Here is a 12,520-nt window from a genome sequence, read left to right as displayed (position 1 = left end):
TCCATACCATTTCTCTCCTTTATTGAACCCATCTTTGCATGAAATGTTCCCTTGATAGCTCTAATTTTCTTGAGTATTACACTCACTCATTTCATTCAACTATATTGAGAACCTAATGTGCCTGGTGGCTCAGGTAGGAAAGAATCTGCTTACAGTGCAAGAGACCTGGGTTTGATCACTAGGTGGGGAAGAACCCCCTGGAGGAGTAAATGGTAGCTCACTCCAGTATTCTTGCCTGGAGAATTCTATGGACAGAGGGACCTGGCCGACTACAGTCCATGGAGTCACAAAGAGTCGGACATAACTGAGTGACCAACACTTTCAATGTGGGCCAGGCACAGTTTCAGTACCCAGGGATATAGCAAAGAACAAATCAGAAACAAATCCCTTACCGAATTTACAGTGGCAGAGGGTTGGGGTGGAGACCAGCCTGCAGAGACAAAATACATAATAATATAAAATGCTAACTTATATGGAGCCAAAAATAATGCAAGGTGTGTGTGTGTGTGTGTGCGTGCATGTGTGCGCTTGTGGGGTGGGGCGCTCAAATTAGATCAGGTCCATGCTTGTTACAGATCACTGATTAGGAGTGACCTTTGCTAGGACAGGTACCTTCTGCAAGAAGTGAATACAGGTTAGGCTTAATCGAGGATTCCAGGCAGATGAAAACTCAGGATGTGGAGAAAAAGCAAAGGTACTCTCTTTTCTTGGTGCTGTCTCATAACGTTATTTTAAAAGATCTGCAAACTAAGAGATATCCAAATTGTATTCTTTTTTGTTGTTGTTGTTGTTGCTAACAGCTTGAGAAAGTCACTGGTGGCTGCTTAATTTTAAACAAGCAGAACTTGTTGCTTGACTACTGTCTGACCTCTGATTCTGCTTCATACTTTTACAACTAATTGGATTTACCTGACACTGTGTTGGGAAACTAAACATTTGTTATTCCAACTAACAGCCACAAGTACCTCCACATCATTGACATCATGAATGCAGTTTTTGTTTCTGTTTTCTGTTTCTGAAGTGTACTGTGAACACCCCTGGCATCTCAGAGCTTCTTACTTCTGCTTTCCTGGGTCAAAACTAATTAGGGTCTTTACCTAATTAGCTACTAATGTGAGTACTCTCCCTTCATACTCACACCCTCTCTGAAGTGGCTTATTCTTTTGACACCTTGCTTATTCCCTTGCTGGGAACATCTTTGGCATGTGTTTAAGATCAGTTTTTCTAATACATTTTGGTTTTAATAAAGGAGGATCTTCCTCTAGTGATAGGACTATATCTGCCATATCTTTATTAGCCTGGAGAACTGAAGAAAAAAAAAACCTGATAAGTAAAATGTAAATATTCCACATGTAGAAGATACAAATTCACTGAAACGGGAAAGTGTCCCAATGCCAACTATACTTGGGCCACAAAGCCATGAATTATCTATGGTTCTTAAAACTTTAGGAATGTAAAACCAGTTGTCTATCAGAGGAGACCGTTTTCAGGAATCTGCCCCTGTGTACTATTTTGCAGCAGTTTCAAGAGATTTATTACTTACGGTCTTGAGTCTTGGAGTAAAATCCCCTGGATTAGCCACTACTAATCATATACTCTCTGGCTGCTTGCCTTGCACTAGGCTTCTGAATACCAGAATCCTTCAATTCAGTGTCCTTTGCTTCCAAATTCTTATCTCTTTTCATCTGCTCATTTTTTCATTCATTCTAAAAATAATTGTGTGTGTCTATCAGGTGCCAGGCATGGGGATGCTGCAGTGAACCCAACCGACTGTTTGTCCTTGTGGTATGTCTAGTGTGGTGGATGCTTCAACAGTCCTTACTCAAACCAGCCCTAGACTTAAAAAAAAAAGAAATTAATTTAAAAATTATTTTTTTAATCATTTAAAATAGTTTATTTATTTTTGGCTGCACTGGGTCTTCAATGTGCATGAACTTTCTCTATTTGCAGCAAGCGGGGGCTACTCTTTGCTGAGGTGGGCAGGAGGGCTTCTCACTGTGGTGGCTTTTCTCATTTCAGAGCACGGACTCTAGGTACCCAGGCTCAGTAGCTGTGGAATGCCAGCCTAGTTGCCCTGCAGCAGGTGGCATCTTCTGAAGCAGGGATCAAACCTGTGTCCCCTGCATTGGCAGGCAGATTCTTAACCACTGGACCACCAGGGAAGTCCAAAATTTTTTTTAATTTAATTTAAAAAAAAAGGAAGAAAACAAAACAGGGAGTTCCCTGGTGGTCTAGTGGTTAGGATTTGGTGGTTTCATCACAGAGGCCCAGGATGAGTCCCTAGTTGGGGAACTGAGATGCCACAAGCTGAGAGGCACAGCAAGAACAAAACTAAATCAAAGCAACAACAAAAAATCCCCAGCCCATCTACCGCTGGTCCTCGGAGAAACCAGTGCCAGCTTCTCCCAGAACCCTTTCTCCATGGTCAGTGCTGAGTTTCTGGCTCCCTGTCATATTTTCCCCTCCCACAGCCACGGCTGCTTCCTCTTTATGGCTAGTAAGAAGGCGAGAGAGGCCTGGAATGAGGAACCCAGAGCCCACTCTATCCCACCCCCACCCCCATTCCCTTTTTCAAAAGAAAGAGAAGCAGCCGGAGAGTCGGAGAGAGCTCCATTTTATTATAGAAAATAAAAAAAAACAAAAACAAAAACCCAGGCAATTGAGAAGGAAGGAGACATGGGGGGAAGAGAGTTGAGGTCCCTCATGACTCACCCCACACCTTCATAATTCAATTGTGAACCATCAGGAGGAACAGAATTAAATAACTAGAGGGGGATACAGAGTTAAGATTCCCAGCCTTCCCTCTTGGGGGAAAGTGAGACACGGTAATACTGAGCAAAAGTGGAGGAAGCCATGCCCCAGGTCCCCCCAGAGCAGGGACTTCAGGGGACAGAGAAGGAGATTCTACATGGACACGCAAGTAGGCGTGGCTTGTAAACCCAGGACTTTGGCAGGTGGGGCTGGGGATGGCGGGGGTGGGGGGCTGTAAACCAGGCTGTAGACAAGAGAAGCAGCAGGAACTGTAAACAAAGGGGCAGGGACCTAAGGAACAGGAGGGAGAGGTGCTGTAAATGCAGTGGGGGCTGGGTCTTCCAGGGAGATGGGGGAGCCGCCAGAGGGTGGTAGGGAGTCGAGGAGAGGGTACCCTGCCCATGGAGATGGCTAGGGTGCTCCATCTCTACCCCGGCCCTGGGAGCTCTGAGCTCCTCCCCAGGACTGGATGGGGATCTCGGATCACCTAGGAGGCAGCAGCGTGTCTGAGGAGGGTGGAAACTGAGTGGTTGCCTCTGCCCCCAGAAACAGGAAGAGGAAAGCAAGGTGGAAGATGTTGGTTGCCCTTTCCTACAAGGCTCATGTTGAGGGTCTGTCTGTCTGCTCTGAACCTTCTGGGCTCCAGAATCTTCAGTTCCGGGAAGGAGGGAGGTGTATCTCTGTGTTGGAAGAGGGTCACCTCCGGCAAGACTCATCTGTGGGAGAGGAGGCAGCAAGGATAGAGGATGAGAGAGGGTCTCCGCCTCCCGCTTCCCCACCCAGTCCCCACACTCAAGGCCAGCTGGCATGCAGAAAATCTTATAACCTCTCCCACATCCTGAGTGCCTGTTGCTACTACTAGTAACAGCAGCCATCACTCATTTCATTTAGCCTGGATTCTCTGCCAGCCATTCTCATAACTTGTTTAATCTTGCAATAACCCCAGGAGAGGTTAAGTTATTCAATGTCCAGCCATTGTTCCTAAGTGCTTCCCAAAAAGTTCTTAACCCTCTCAACAATTCCAAGAGGTGGTTATTATTAACCTCATTTCAAAAATAATAAACTGAGGCTAGAGGTCAGGCAGTTACCCTGATGTAACACCACAAAGTAAGAGACAAGATGGAATTCAAACTCAGGCCTGTCTGATCCAAATCCTGTGTTAACCACACTAGAGCGCTCAGAAAGAGTCCTGGTTTAGAAATGTGGAGATCTTATGTGCCTTTCGCTTCCCAGGACCTCAGTTTTCCCATCTGTTAAAAGGAACTGTGAAAGAGGAGAGTGGAAAAGTTGGCTTAAAGCTCAACATCCAGGAAACTAAGATCATGGCATCTGGTCCCATTACTTCACGGCAAATAGATGGGGAAACAGTGGAAAGAGTGGCAGACTTTATTTTTTGGAGTTCCAAAATCACTGCAGATGGTGACTGCAGCCATGAAAATAAAAGATGCTTGCTCCTTGGAAGAAAAGCTACGACCAACCTAGACAGCATATTAAAAAGCAGAGACATTACTTTGCCAACAAAGGTCCATCTAGTCAAGGCTATGGTTTTTCCAGTAGTCATGTATGGATGTGAGAGTTGGACTATAAAGAAAAAAGCGCCAAAGAATTGATACTTTTGAACTGTGGTGTTGAAGAAAACTCTTGAGAGTCCCTTGGACTGCAAGAAGATCAAACCAGTCCATCCTAAAGGAATCAGTCCTGAATATTCATTGGAAGGACTGATGTTGAAGCTGAAACTCCAATACTTTGGCCACCAGATTCGAAGAGCTGATTCATTTGAAAAGACCCTGAGGCTGGGCAAGGTTAAGGGCAGGAGGAGAAGGGGACGACAGAGGATGAGATGGTGACAGCATCACCGACTCAATGAACATGAGTTTGAGTAAACTCAGGGAGTTGGTGATGGACAGGGACGCCTGGCGTGCTGCAGTCCATGGGGTAGCAGAAAGTCGGACATGACTGAGACTGAACTGAACTGAGGGAGCTCTTGGGCTAGAGTCCCCGCCAAGCCCCTTCCAAGCGCCAACATTAAATCCCCCTTCCTCCTGAACCGCAGTGCCCGCTCCGACCAGCAGGCGGCGCCAACGGGCCGGCGAAGTCTGCGCTCACCCACTATCAAGGCCTTGGTGCGCAGCCCGCCCTGAAGCTCTGGCTGCAGCAACAGTTCCTCCTCCTCCTCTTCGTCGTCGGCTTGGGCCGCTGGGGGACTGGGGGCGCTGGGGGCCTCAGGCTCCGGGCCCAGCTCTTCTAGCACCGAACTCTCGGAGGGATACTGATACGTGGTCTCCAGGGCTGTCTCGCTGAAGGAGATCTTGAGCTGAGGGTGGGAGAGAAAGCGGGGAGGAGGCGAGGTCAGACCGCACGGTAACAGGTGCAGGACCAGGGGGAGTGCAGACTGGGTTTGGGCACGACTCGCTGACTTTGCCCGCCCTAGCCACTCTGGAAGCCAGTTTTCCTTTCGGTACGCGGTACTCGCTGGCCAATCCCAGATTTCCCCTCTTCAATCATACCGTTTGAAAAACATTGACTTTGGCCTGAGCTTCGGCAGGGGCCTGGGTGGCAGGAGTGAGGAACCCAGGATCAAGGTTTCTGCTTTTAGAGTGTGGGAGGTGGAAAGGTAAAGAGAAATTAAAAACCTGGATATAAGCCCTGTGATCAGAACTGAGTCTTTGGGCACCCTGGGAGCAATCAGGGGGACTCCCCAGGGGAGGTGAGAGCTGAGTCTCCTGGGCAGGAAGGAGCTGGCTGGGAGGGAGTCGCAGGCAAAAGCCAAGACAGGCACACTAGTTTCCAGAGCCTTGGTCCCTTGCAGTTCGGGGGAGAACCCAGGACCCTGAACACCAGCCCCTCCCACCCCACTCACTCCTCTCCTGCAGCTGGAGTGGGCCCCCAGGAAAGGGTTTTGGCTCTGTCAGCGGGGCAGAGACCAACAGAAAAGCCAGAGGAAAGGAGACTGTCCCCCAAAACCCAGGGAGATGATAAGCCCAAGTCCCTGAAAGCGGCAGCTGCGGGGGAGGTGACAGGGCAGAGAGGAAAGTCCAGGCAAACACGCGAAGGGGGTGGGGAGTGCACCAGAAGGGACGTGCGGTGACAGAGACAGGCGACCAGAAGGAATCTGGAGGGGGCAGAAAATCCTCGTAAACAAACTGGCGCAAGAGCCGGCAAGCCCCAGCTGTTCTCACTACCCTTTTACCCTTCCCCTCTGCCCTCCTAAGAAGCTCACGGGGAAGGGGCAGGGTGGGATTAACTCTGGGAGCCAAAGCGATTAAGGAGACAAACAGGAGGATTCCATATGAACTGCTTGGAAAGGTCCAGAGGATCTCCTCGGGCCTTCTCTAGCATCCGCTGGGGAAACCGGGGACTGGGGGCCCTGCATCCCCAAGTCTCTGCATGGACTGGTGTATGAGAAGAGAGAAACCAGGATGGTGGCTGGACAGGTAGTTGCTAACACCTGGGTCCCTATGGGAAGCAAGAACTCAGATACGTGTGTGTCACTCTCTGGGTCCAAACCTGGCACGGGCCTACCTCTCTGGGAACAAAAGCCAGAACCTAGCCAAGGCCTAGGAGGGGCTCCAATGTGCCCCTCCCCACTCAACACTGTGCATCCTCCTCCACTCCATCCACATGGGCTGTGATTTCCTCCAGTCCCACCCCCAGGCATTCCTACCTCAGGGCCTTTGCACTGGCTGTTCCCTCAGCTTGGAATGCTCTTCCCCCAAATATTGCTGTGGCTCCCTCCCTTTGGATCATGCTATTATAAAGTCATATTTGCTCCTCCTACCATCTGGCCCTCAAAGTTCCATTTGTCTCTGTCCTAATTTTTTCCCATAATCACTTAACCACCTTTTAACCTAACCTACCAAAAAGAAAGTTAGTCGCTCAGTCCTGTCCAACTCTTTGCAACTCCATGAACTGTAACCCACCAGGCTCCTCTGTCCATGGAATTTTCCAGGTAAGAATACTAGAGTCGGTTGCCATTTCCTTCTCCAGGGGATCTTCCCGATCTAGGGATTGAACCCAGGTCTCCTGCATTGCAGGCAGATTCTTTACCATTTGAACACCAGGGAAGCCCTAACCTACCAGAGGATTTACATATTTGGTTACTTATTTTTGTCTGCTGTCAATAGAAGCATGGAAGTCGCTTCAATGGGTAAGGAAGGCTCCATTCACCCAGACGTCAGATGGCATCCCAACAGAAGACCAACACTGGGGGAACACTCTTGCGGGGTGGGGGAGGGGGGGCGGTGCAGCCCGTACACAGACGACCCCCAGTCTGCATCTGTGGAACAGTCAGCTGGTAGAACTGAGTGACAGGAACCAGACCCCTTATATCCTGACTGCTCCAAAGGAACCACTTCTACTGTTGACAGGTTTACCCAAACTTCTGGGAACCCACTTCTGTTTTCTTTTCATGTCACCTTTTGAGATAACGAGCTCTGTAGTTTATTATCCGCTCTGGTTAAAGGAGCCATTTTATTTGCACTCTGTCCATGTTTGTCTCTCCCCCAACCCTGCTTCTCTCCTCACCACCCCCCCAACTTCTGACAGGGCTTCTCAGGAATGCACAGCCTTCATGGGGTGTGTGTGTTTGGGGGGGGGTGGTACGGACGGGGTGACTCACTCCTCTCTCATCAGCTATATAAGGTCACGAGGGGGCTGGAGAGAGGAGGGGCTGACCTCCCTGCCAGAGGGGCCTCTGGGGAAGGGCACGGGCCACGGCCCAACCCCTGGGCTCCAGTGGCAGGGCTGGGGCTTCTTTCCCAGTGGCAGGGAGACGTTTGATGGAATTAGCCTGCAAACAGGAGTTATTTAGGGAAGGGGGGGTAGTGTTAGATGGCGGGGTCCTCCTGCCCCTGATCTGATAGGCAGGGCTGGACATGCCCGTCCCTGATGAGCAGGGTGCTGGGAGAGAGGAGAAGGCCTGAGGGAGAGCTGAGGGGAAAGTGTCTGGGCCCAGAGTACTCTGCACTGCTGCTTCCCCACCCCCACCTGAAGCAGCTGCTTCCTTATTCTCTCACCACATCCTGAGCTCAGTTCTGGCCAGGCCCATGGCCCCGTGTTTGCCACTCAGCCCACCAGCCTTCCGGCCCCCACCCCAGGCTTCCTGTTTGGGCGATCTGCTTCCGGCCCCCCTTGCTCCCTGACCTAGGATCTAGGACCTCCCTCCCTCTTGCAGGTCCTGCCCTGCACTCAGTCCCCGGCCTTTGGGCCCCAGACTTCATGCCTTCCCCTCTTTGTTCCTCCCCAGAGGCACAAGACAGCCTCTACGGTAGGAAGTAACTTCTCTGAACATCTCACCCTGGCTGTTCCTGACCTAGTTCCTTGCCCAGCCTGGAGGCAAAGGGGTCACCTAGCAGTCAGCTCAGGACAGACCCAGGGGCCAGGGCTCTGGGATGGGAGCTTAAGCTTCATGTGAAGATGAGCTGGGGTCTCAAGTGACTCCCGACCCTTGTGCTTTCCCACTGACACCGGGGACACGAAAAACAATCTGAGGATGACGCACACGGGATGAGGGCTGGAGATGTGTTAGATACAGAACTTCTCTTTCCTTGCAGATTTTCAAGCTGGAAACTGGTGTATGGGGCAGGAGTTGGGCTAGCGCCAGGGGAAGAAGTCAGCTTGGCTGTTTCCAACTTCCCTGCACCGCCTTTTTTCCAATTTAACCTCTGACCTTCTGCTGGCCCCGGTCCCCAGCCCTGCCCTCGACTCCCATTGTGCTCTCTGCTCTCAGCACAGTGCCTCCAAATTCACTTCTCTTTCTTTCTACCCCAAGAGGAGGGAGAGGCCAGGATGGCAGGAAGAAAGGGGAAAACCAACTGCTGAGCCAGTTCTGGGGAGGGAGGGGACGCCCAGGGAGGAAGGACTGGAAGGGAGGGGTGGGGGGGGCGTATTTTGGAAGAGGAGAAGGCTTTTCTTGTCCCAAGAGAGAAGGGAGCACTGTCTGAAGCCGTGGCCCAGCTGGGGGTGTGCAACCCCGAGGTCACCCACTTCAAATGGCCTCTGTGTGTGTCTCTCCCATGGGGCAGACTCGGGGTTCAAAAGCCTTCTCTCTGCTCCTTGGCCAGCCCCTGTTCCATTCCCCTCCCCCACTATCCTAGGATGTCCCCACTCCGCTCTGCAAACCGCCCCCCCCCCCCCCCCGGCCTTGGGCCTTTGAGACGTTCCTCCACTCGCTTCTCCCTGCCATCTCTCCCTAAAACCCCAAAGCCACCCCCTCTGCCTCCCCAGGCTTCCTACCCTGGCATTCTTTTGCCCACTTTTGCCCTGCAGACCCTGCCCGCATAGACTCCAGGCTGTGGCCTCAACTCGGGTCTCCCACCCAGATGGGCTGGGTTGGGTCACAGACTTGGGAATGGAAAGCATGGGGTGGGGGGAACTCAGAGCCTGAGGGAGAGAAGAAGTGAGGAGCCCGGGCACACCCCGAGAGAGACACACCCAGGACAGCGAGCTTGATTGCGGGGCAGGCTCTTTGGGCTGGGAAATGAATGGAAAAGAAGGGCCACAAGAAGGGTGTGTGTTCAGGGGAGGAAGGGTGGTAGCAGGAATGAACAAGAATAGACAAGGATACAAGGATACAGAGGTAGGAAAAAAGGGAGAGAGACAGGAGTCCACAGAGCAGTGATGAGTGGGCTGGCCAAGAAGTCTGGGTTGGCTGCTCCCTACCTGTTTGTGGTGCCTTTCAGGGGACCCCTTGACAAGGCAGCTGCGGCTGAGGCGGAGGTAGCCCCCCAGAACCAAGATCTCCTCCGCCGTCGGGTACCGCTTCTTCCCAGCCCCGGGGACCGCCACGTCAGCTGTGGCTGGGGCGGCTGAAGAGGCAGGGGCTGCAGGGGGCGCGGACCGCCGGGGGTTGACTGTGAAGGTGTGTCCGCTGCGGCGGGGGGCCCCCACCCCTGGCCCTGCCTTCACCCCATAGAAGAGCCGGCTCATGAGGGGATCCCCAAGGGACTGGGGGGCAGGTGGGGCTGGGGGTGGGGGAGACAGAGGGGCTGCTGGTGGGGGCCGGAGTTCCCCTGCTTCCTCTTCCTGCCGTCTAGAGGCTCCAGTCCCGGCGTCCTCTGGGGAGAGGGGGGAGGGCGTAGAGCAGCGGTTCTGCAGGGCGCCCAGAGGCCTGCTCTGAGTTCCCGCCTCCTCCTTCTTAGCCTCCCCTTCTCCAGCCTCTGCACCCAGAGGACCCACGTGCTTCTCGGCAGACTCTGGAGTGTCTGGTTTCTGGGGCTGAGGCTCTGTGTCCCTGGGTGTCCAGTCTCGGACCTTTCCAGAGTTCAGGGTCCATTTCCACCCTTCTGTCGGCCGCGGGCCCCTCTCGCCATCCTCCACGGGGCTGGGCCTTTGCTCTGCTCCCTCTGGTCCTGCAGAGTGACTGTCTGGAGCCTCCCTTGTCGGGGTCTCTGACGACGCTGTGGTCCCTTCTGGGACCATCCTTGGAATCGGCCTCTCGTCCTTTCTCCCCCATTCCTCTGAGCAGTCTCTTCTTTCTTCTCCTGAGCTCGGCCTCCACTCTGATGCCTCCGGTTGTCCCAAACTCTGTCCCTGAGACTCTCTGGGGTCAGGCCTCCATTTACGGGACTCTGTCAGGCCCAGCTTCTGGTTGTCAGGCTCTTCTGGGCTCAGTCTACTGTCCACCGCCTCTGTCCTCCTGGGGCTTTGTTCTCGGGGCTCTGCCAGTCTCAAACTCCGCTCAGGAGTTTCTCCAGGGCTCAGCCTCCATTTCCGCACCTCTGACAGTCTGGAGCTCCTGTCTCCAGCCTCTCCTGGGCTCTGCCTCCAGTCCTGGGACTCCAAAGGCCTGGGGCTCGACTCTCGAGCTCCCCCTATCCCCAGCCTCTTCTCTCTGGCCTCCCTGGGACTGAGCCGCTCTTCCCTGGACTCTCTTCCCTTGGGGCTGGGATCCCGTGTCTCCCCAGGGCTGGGTCTCCGCCCCCGGGTCTCCAAAGGTCCAGGCCGTCTCTCGGTGAGTAGCTCTTCATTCCGCTGCTGTTGCTGCTGCTGGCGCTCTTGCCGGATAAATCGGTTCTGGTGCACGGGCCCAATGGCCTCCAGGAGGACAGCAGACTCATCTGGGTTTGGAGGTCCAGCCTCCGTAGTCCCAGGCGCAGGGCTAGGCTCCCCAGGAGACAGACCAAGCTTGGCCCGGCGGCGCTCCAGAAGGCCCCGCTTCCAGGCTGGCATCTGCGACAGCCGCTCCCGCTCTGCCGTCTCACGCCCGCGAACGGCTGCCTCTTCCTGCCGGCGCCGGGCTAGCAGCTGTAGCTTCCAGTCTGGGATGGTGGCCATGGTCGCCTTGGGGAGGGTGGGGGGAACACTGGGGGGCAGAGAACAGGAAGGAGAGGCTCCAGAGGGGCCCAGGAGGTGAGAATGGGAGGGCGGAGAGGAAGCGGGGGTCGGGGGGAGAGGTGGGACACAGAGGAGCTGAGGGTGAGGACAGTGGGAAAGGGGGCGGGGGGGGGGGCGGTCAGAGAAAGGGGAAAAACTGAGAAAGTGAAGAGGAAACTAAGAGCCAGGTGATGGGGTTGGGGGAGGTGGGTGGAGAGGAAGAGTGGAGATTCACGGCAAAGAGACAGGAGTCAGATTTGTGGGTATAGGTTACTGGGTATCAGAAACAGTCCCCGGGATGTCAGAAGAGAGAAAAACGAAAGAAGTTGGCGCGAGGGAGAAGAGAGACGAGAGGCTGGGGGGTGAGCGGGGCAGGATCCGAGCGAGGTTGCCTGACCGCTACCCCAGGAGCAGCTGGAGTGGGAAGCGAGGTCAGCGGGACCCCCGCCGGAGAGGGGGCAGTGGGACCTGAAGGGGTGTCGGGAAGGTGGGAGGGCGGAGAGTGGACAGGTCCAGGGGAGAAGGGGGAATCGGGGACAGAGGGGCGAGGGAGCTCGGCGGTTGCAGCCCGGCGAGTCTCAGCGCGGGCCCCGGAGGTTCGGGCTCCCCTTCCAGCTCGGCTCCAGCCACGCCTCTCCGACCCCCCAGCCCCCACCCCTCCGCCCTGCACTCCGCCCCGGGGCGGGTCAGGGGAAATACCCTCCCCCGGGGACTTTCGGAACCCAGCGATCGGAGCTGCCAGCGCGTTCCCAGAACCCTGGCGTCCACCCCCCACGAAACCTAACTCTGTCCGGGGCCCGCCGCCGGCCTCCCCCACCGGCGATGCCCCGGGGTCCCGGGCGAGCGAGCGCCCCAGGCGTACGGAGCACCGGCTCCACACCGCTTCTCTCCGGAGCCGGCCAGTCTCGCGCCGGGGTCTTGGCGCTCATGGAACCCCGACCTCGCCAGCCGTCCCCACCCGGCTATGACCGCACTGACGGGCAATCTCGGCACAAAGAGAGGAGAGACTGCCCGAGGTCCGCGCCCGGGACGGGAGGGAGGGGACACCCCCTCCCCAAGTCTGAAGCCCCTGGGTCAACTCACACGCCGCGGGGCTCCCGGGGGAGGGGGTGCGAAGGAGCCTGACGTCCGGAGAGGAGGAGAGAGGAAGAGGAGGAGAGAGGGATCGAGGGAGATCCGGAGCCGGGGGTGGGGGCGGGGATGCAGGGGGGGGGCGGGAGGGGGGAAGGGAGGAGAAGGGGAGGGACGGAGACTGAGACCGGGGGCCGGGCGGGGGGCGGCCGCCGCTTTGTCTGAGGACAATGGGGAGAGGGAAGGGGGCGCGGGGCGGAGCCGGACGCGGGGGCGGAGCCTCGTTGCCCCGGTCCCCCGCGTGGGGCCTCGGCCCCGGGACTCCTCTTTTCCCGCCGCGATCCCCGGCCCTCCGCGGTCCTTCCCCGGGGCCTCTCACGCGGCT

At 55.3% G+C, this 12,520-nt stretch overlaps 1 protein-coding gene across 1 annotated transcript; it reads right to left on the bottom strand.

Annotated features, from left to right (window-relative positions):
- Positions 1 to 2,598: 2,598 nt before the first annotated feature.
- Positions 2,599 to 11,554, bottom strand: PPP1R18 (protein phosphatase 1 regulatory subunit 18). Its single transcript, XM_061147191.1, has 3 exons — positions 9,412 to 11,554; positions 4,858 to 5,065; positions 2,599 to 3,467 (listed from the first exon to the last, which is right to left on the bottom strand). The coding sequence occupies exons 1-3, from the start codon at positions 11,023 to 11,025 to the stop codon at positions 3,448 to 3,450; spliced, it is 1,842 nt and encodes a 613-aa protein (XP_061003174.1). The 5' UTR covers positions 11,026 to 11,554; the 3' UTR covers positions 2,599 to 3,447.
- Between the last annotated feature and the right edge of the window lie 966 nt (positions 11,555 to 12,520).

The sequence above is a fragment of the Dama dama genome, chromosome 7 (assembly GCF_033118175.1).
Source record: "Dama dama isolate Ldn47 chromosome 7, ASM3311817v1, whole genome shotgun sequence".
NCBI classification, from domain to species: Eukaryota; Metazoa; Chordata; class Mammalia; order Artiodactyla; family Cervidae; genus Dama; species Dama dama.
This window is presented reverse-complemented; position numbering and strand designations above follow the sequence as displayed.